At 30.3% G+C, this 6,475-nt stretch overlaps 1 protein-coding gene across 1 annotated transcript in view; it reads right to left on the bottom strand.

Moving 5' to 3' along the window:
• Positions 1–229: 229 nt before the first annotated feature.
• The window catches only part of LOC111704627 (uncharacterized), an 8,180-nt gene continuing 1,934 nt past the window's right edge, over positions 230–6,475 (bottom strand). Inside the window, exons 3-13 of the mRNA XM_023476917.1 lie at positions 6,160–6,301; positions 5,719–5,813; positions 4,251–4,288; positions 3,835–3,889; positions 2,713–2,769; positions 2,228–2,311; positions 1,821–1,882; positions 1,686–1,743; positions 1,332–1,412; positions 874–953; positions 230–632 (exon numbers count right to left, since the gene is read on the bottom strand). Coding sequence (XP_023332685.1) covers positions 445–632; positions 874–953; positions 1,332–1,412; positions 1,686–1,743; positions 1,821–1,882; positions 2,228–2,311; positions 2,713–2,769; positions 3,835–3,889; positions 4,251–4,288; positions 5,719–5,813; positions 6,160–6,301 — 940 coding nt within the window. The 3' untranslated portion in view covers positions 230–444. The remainder of the gene's footprint in view (positions 633–873; positions 954–1,331; positions 1,413–1,685; positions 1,744–1,820; positions 1,883–2,227; positions 2,312–2,712; positions 2,770–3,834; positions 3,890–4,250; positions 4,289–5,718; positions 5,814–6,159; positions 6,302–6,475) is intronic.

The following is a 6,475-nucleotide window of genomic DNA, read 5'->3' as shown; positions in this document are numbered from 1 at the left end:
GGTAGATAGGATAGGTTGGGTTTAATATGTTGAAGATGAGGTAGATTACCTTGATATTAAGGTTCCTTTACTAGAGGGTAGATAGGGTAGGTTGGATTTAATATGTTGAAGATGAGGTAGATTACCTTGATATTAAGGTTCATTGAACTAGAGGGTAGATAGGATAGGTTGGGTTTAATATGTTGAAGATGAGGGAGATTACCTTGATATTAAGGTTCCTTTACTAGAGGGTAGATAGGGTAGGTTGGATTTAATATGTTGAAGATGAGGTAGATTACCTTGATATTAAGGTTCCTTTACTAGAGGGTAGATAGGGTAGGTTGGATTTAATATGTAGAAGATGAGGTAGATTACCTTGATATTAAGGTTCCTTGAACTAGAGGGTAGATAGGGTAGGTTGGTTTAATATGTTGAAGATGAGGTAGATTGCCTTGATATTAAGGTTCATTGAACTAGAGGGTAGATAGGGTAAGTTGGATTTAATATGTAGAAGATGAGGTAGATTACCTTGATATTAAGGTTCCTTGAACTAGAGGGTAGATAGGGTAGGTTGGGTTTAATATGTTGAAGATGGGGGCTGGGTGCTTGAAAATACACTGTATCTCGAGAAATATGGTCCAACAGTATATATCCTAAACAAACCATAACTTCTACCTCTTGTCTTAAAACTTTTTTGGTCTGAATATTCAAAAATCTCTTAAAATAAAGAGTTGTCTGTTTTTTACTTTTTTCAAATAAAATGCACTCATTGACAAAAAGTATCTATGAGAAAATGCAAAAATATTGTGTTTAATTGGTCAAATTGTGATAGAAAGTTGCAGGTTGGATGGGACGATAAGGACCAAACTGTTAAATCACAGTGAACTGTTTAACCTTGTGAAGTAAGAAGATTATGAAGATCAGTACTCTCCAATCCAAACTCAGAGATAAATTGAGTCTCCACTGATATCACCCTAAATAGTTAATATTATCTTACCAATCAAATCAAATCAATCAACTAAACTTATTTTCCATTTGTCTTCAATTCCATATAATCTATGATTACAGCTATAAAGCGTTAAGAACAAGAATTTGATATCATATTTTCTGGGATCTCCTATGGTTTCAAGGATTAGGAGTTTATGACTATTAATAGTATTAAACTATGAAAAGGTAATTTATTAGTAATAGGTGCATATGCAGGAATTTGGAGGTGTGCGGGGCGTAACATTTTTTATCAGCTAAGTTCAAATAGCCCAACCCCCCTTCCTCTTTATATACTTCTGACTATGTTTTATACCATATTCAACAGAAAAGCAAACTTTCTAAATTTTTAAGTAAAAAAGTTCCACCTGATATCTACCCTAGACCAATCTATCGTCTTCAACACATTATACTCTGCCCCTTCTATATCCAAGCTTAAGTAATCAACCCTGAACAAAAAACATAGATTTAATTATAAGATTATTAAATATTTTTCTGAGAAAAAAAATACAATTGATAAGAATTATTTTCAGGGGTAAATTTTCTTTTAAAATCATTCCCTCCCCTGCACTGTTTCAAAAGCTATATTTTCCCTCCTAATGTTCGGTATATAGAGATATCACATATTATACTAAATAAAGGAAGAAAAGAAATACATTTTTTGAAAAACACTAACTACAGAGGGAAATTTTTTTTACTTATATTTTCAATATAAAAATTACCTTGGGTTTCCTAGCGCAAGGATGAGGGAAGTGAGGGGCAAACATTGCATTTCAGTTCCTTTAAGAACAACATATTAATATGTGAATAAGAGACAGATTATAATGGTAGTAAGAGACCGTTTGTCTTTATTTTACCTTTTACAATTTTATTTTCTCTATTGTTGTCTTCTAATATTCCAGCTCCCGTCAAATCAGAACTGTATAGAAGCAACCAAACAAATAAATTAATGTTGGCATAAATTACGGTGTCAGAGAAAATTCCATTTGCATTTGCAAAATGTTGAAAATGATCGAAAACTTTTACAAAGATTTTTACTTTTCTCATAATACTTTGCAAGAATCTCTTAAAACTTTCAGTGACCCAGTTTTCAATATGAATATAAACTTTTTACAGAATTATTCATTATCCAATTATGAATCGATGCATTAAAAAAGTTGTATGTTAACGGCGGAATGGGGATATATAAAATGCACTTTTGCAGTGTAAGTGGTTTTTCATTATCATTAGAACATGATTATTTTAAATATTTTGTTTAGTTTTCCTAAAATCTGTGAAAATAATAGTTTTAGGTTTCTCAATTGGAGAAAGGCAAGTGTGTACACTCCACGCTTTCCGGTTAACTTCTCTGCACGTGGAAATCAAGTTTTATATTTAAAATGGCGTAGGAATCCAAATTAAATCAGCTAACTTTAAACATTGAAAAGCAACATTTAACAATTTTAAAGTTAAGTTTTCGCAATTATAAAATATGTTGGAATGCTATTTAATGAAAAAACTTAAATGTTTGAGTCTCTTTAAATAAAGAAGAACTTTTAAAATGAAAAATTCACTTGAATTTTTTCTTATATCAATTTGAAAAAAGTCTTAACATGCCCAGCCCTATAACTGTAAACTGTTTTCTTTCTTCTGCCAAATCATTAAGCAAAACAATTAAAAACTGTTCAAGGCGAACTCAAAGATCGTTAATTTAAAGTCTCATTCTTTGTGGGTATCCCTGTATAAAATTAAGATAAAACCTATGTTTCCCTGAGCTGTTTGTATTCTTTAAGTAAAGGTTCGACTAGTAGTCCACTCCAGCCATGTCTGAAATGGTGTTAGGTATTTTCACAAAGGCATTTTCCCAAGGACGATCTCTAAAGTTACAATTTCCCAAGCGGCAACTTCCCAATGGTTCTGAGGCGTGCAGCGTAGGCTCCAATGAGAGCCGAACTCTGCGTCTAGGATGGGCTAGGGGCCAATCGCTGCTGTTAGAAAAGGCTATGGGGCCTAGCACTGCCGTGTCAGGACAGACTTGGGTAGCTGCCGCTTGGAAAATTGCACATTTGAATTTGAAATTTTGACATTTGGGAAAATATGTAGAATCAGAAAACAATTGATACAAAAATTAACAAAAAATTTGCAGAAAAGCTTTTCATTTTTTTGCATTTCAACTTTTTTCTTAGTTTATTCTTTTTTCTAAAAAATACTAAATTTTGCTCAGTCTTCAATGATTTGAAATAAAGATAAACTATACTATTCATACTTTTGCTTGAAATATAGTTAAACTAGTATTCATACTTTTGCTCGAAATATAGTTAAACTAGTATTCATACTTTTGCTCGAAATATAGTTAAACTAGTATTAATACTTTTGCTCGAAATATAGTTATGCTAATAATCATACCTTTGCTCGAAATATATTTAAACTAATATTCATACTTTTGCTCAAAATTTAGTTAGCTATTCATACTTTTGCTCGAAATAAAGTTTAACTAATATTCATACTTTTGCTCAAAATATAGTTAAACTAATATTCATACTTTTGCTCGAAATATACTTGAACTAATATTCATACTTTTGCTCGAAATATAGTTAAACTAATAATCATACCTTTGCTCTAAATATAGTTAAACTAATATTAATACTTTTGCTCGAAATATAGTTAAACTAATATTCATACTTTTGCTCAAAATTTAGTTAAACCAATATTCATACTTTTGCTCTAAATATAGTTAACCTAATATTAATACTTTTGCTCGAAATATAGTTAAACTAGTATCAATACTTTTGCTCTAAATATAGTTAAACTAGTATTAATACTTTTGCTCGAAATATAGTTAAACTAGTATTCATACTTTTGCTCGAAATATAGTTAAACTAATATTCATACTTTTGCTCGAAATATAGGGTGGTTGATTCGAGTTCTCCATCAAAAGCTCCGGCCTCTAAAGTATAAAGTTTTAATCATTTTTATTTAAAGCATAAAGAATTTTCTCCAACTTTTATTGCCCTATTGTGAGGCTGTAATAAAGGGATAAATAGACTTTGTTTTCTTTTGAAGTTTCTTAACTTTAAAACCCCGAAAAAAATTCTGAAAATACGAACTCCTATTAAATTCTTCGGCCCCCCTCCCCCCTTCTCCAAAAAAATGAAATAAGTTCTTACTTACACAAGTGTGAAGTACACTTGCAATACGGAATTACACATGCAGTACGACAAAATGCTGATTTTACACTTTTTTAGAATAAAAAATGTATTTTCTACTCTGTGGATAAATAATTAGCAAAGATTTAAAAATAATGTTACCTATGAAGAATCCTCCTTTAAGACTTTCTTGGAAATACCTGAAGGAATGGAATTTTTAAAATAAGATTTAAAGTTTGCAATGATTGAAATATTTGGAAAAAAGTGAAATATTTATTGTAATTTGTAATAAATAAGATGATAAATAATGGGTGTTTCTTCTTTTTTTCAAAATCAAAACTGTATCAGTGTATACTATGGGAATCTATGTAAGAAAGTCCCGGGAAAAAAAAGTTTCTGGAAAAAAACCTGGAAATAAAAACTTTGGAAAAAAGTCCGAATTTCCTGGGACTTTTTTTCCTTAAATAGTAATGAGGGCTGCCAATAAAGTCTCAGGAAATAAGATCTCAGGAAAAAAAGTCCCGAAGAAAATAAATCCGAGGAAAAGAAAAACCTAGAAAAAAAGTCCTAAGTCTCGGGAAATTTGAACTCAGTAATTTAAGTCTGAGGAAAAAAAGTCCTAAGAAAAGTTCGTACAAGTGTACTATGCACATCATATACAGGGCTAGTTTTATATTCCTTAATTAATATGAAAAAGAAAATATGAAGCCCCTGAAAACCTACGATTATTGATAGGATGTTTACAACCAGGACTTTTTTCCATTGTGAATCATGCATGTTTTTTCCGAGGACTTTTTTGTATAAAATCATACTGGAGCCAGAAAAAAAGTCTTAGAAAATAAAGTCTTGAATCGGTAGGACTTTATTTCCGGAGACTTTTTAATAAAAGGACTTTTTTCCACAGGACTTTTTTAGTATAAAATTTTAGGACTTTGTAGGACTTTATTTCCGGAGACTTTTTAATAAAAGGACTTTTTTCCACAGGACTTTTTTAGTATAAAATTTTAGGACTTTTTTCCGGAAACTTTTTTTCCAAGGACTTTTTTGGCGGTTACCATACCATGGAATAGATCAATTCTTTGTTCACTTTGCTTCTTGCGAGCATAAAAACTTTACAGAAATTAGAAATACAAAATAATTATCTGTTTTTTTAAATCATACATTCTTAGTCATTAGTCGAGATTAGTCCCTTTAAAGAAATTAAACAATTTTTGTAATGTCGAAAAACGGACAAATTGACGATATACAAGATAATACTACGGTTCAAGACGCATAATTTAATATTTATTTTGACATATTTAAAATCATTAAAAATCGACCTTCATAACTTTTATAATCTTTTTTTAAATCGTTAAGAGTTTTCATTTTTTAATTATTCTTATAAATATTGCTTCTAATTTGATACTAGATATATTCATTTGATTTGACATTTTCGATTAAATAGTTTCACCCTTGTTTAACCCCTTGTTTAAACCCCTGTTTAAGCCCTTGTTTAAACCCTTGTTTAAACCCTTGTTTAAGCCCTTGTTTAAACCCTTGTTTAAGCCCTTGTTTAAGCCCTTGTTTAAACCCTTGTTTAACCCCTTTTTTAAGCCCTTGTTTAAACCCTTGTTTAAACCTTTGTTTCTACCTTTGATCTATCATCAGGGGTTGTCCATCGCCCAAAGGATATTTTTTACTCTGGAAATTGTATGGAAGCAGGGAAGGAGGGTCCAGGTATTCATTCTAGAATATTGTCATAAAGATTAAAATATCAATTTTTTTTTAAACATAAAAAAATTGGAATTTGACCACTTCTCTGCGTTAAAATGTTGCTTTTAAATCTGAAATAAATTGGCGAATAAAGATCTTGTTTCTCGCAAACTTTATCAAATTTCTATCACTTAAAATTTTTTTTGCTACTTTAGATGTTCAAGGACCAAAGAATTTAAGCCTTCAAATAGCCATAATTTGAAATATATAATTTATATCGTCAGAATGCAAAGATATAAGGATCATTGTTTATTATTATTATTAAATGGCAGTTGACTATTTTGTGAATATTGGTTTATGAAAACTGAATTTAAAAAACTGGATAATTACCTAAATAAGTTTGATTTCCTCCTCGACTAAGAAGAGTGTAGACTTTATTCACTTGTTTGACAGTGGTCGGAGATGCTACATCTAGAGTTGAATTAACTACAACCCCATCTTCAAGCAGAGGATAAGCATATCTAGATATAAATATATATATATTTTATATAAACCATATATATATTTTACCACGTTAGCTAGAAAATTAATTAGTCCGTTAAATCTAACTAACTAACTAACTAACTAACTAATTAACTAACTAACTAACTAACTAACTAGCTAACTAACTAACTAACTAACTAACTAACTAACTA

This window comes from Eurytemora carolleeae, unplaced genomic scaffold, assembly GCF_000591075.1.
Source record: "Eurytemora carolleeae unplaced genomic scaffold, Eaff_2.0 scaffold31, whole genome shotgun sequence".
Classification (NCBI taxonomy): domain Eukaryota; kingdom Metazoa; phylum Arthropoda; class Copepoda; order Calanoida; family Temoridae; genus Eurytemora; species Eurytemora carolleeae.
This window is presented reverse-complemented; position numbering and strand designations above follow the sequence as displayed.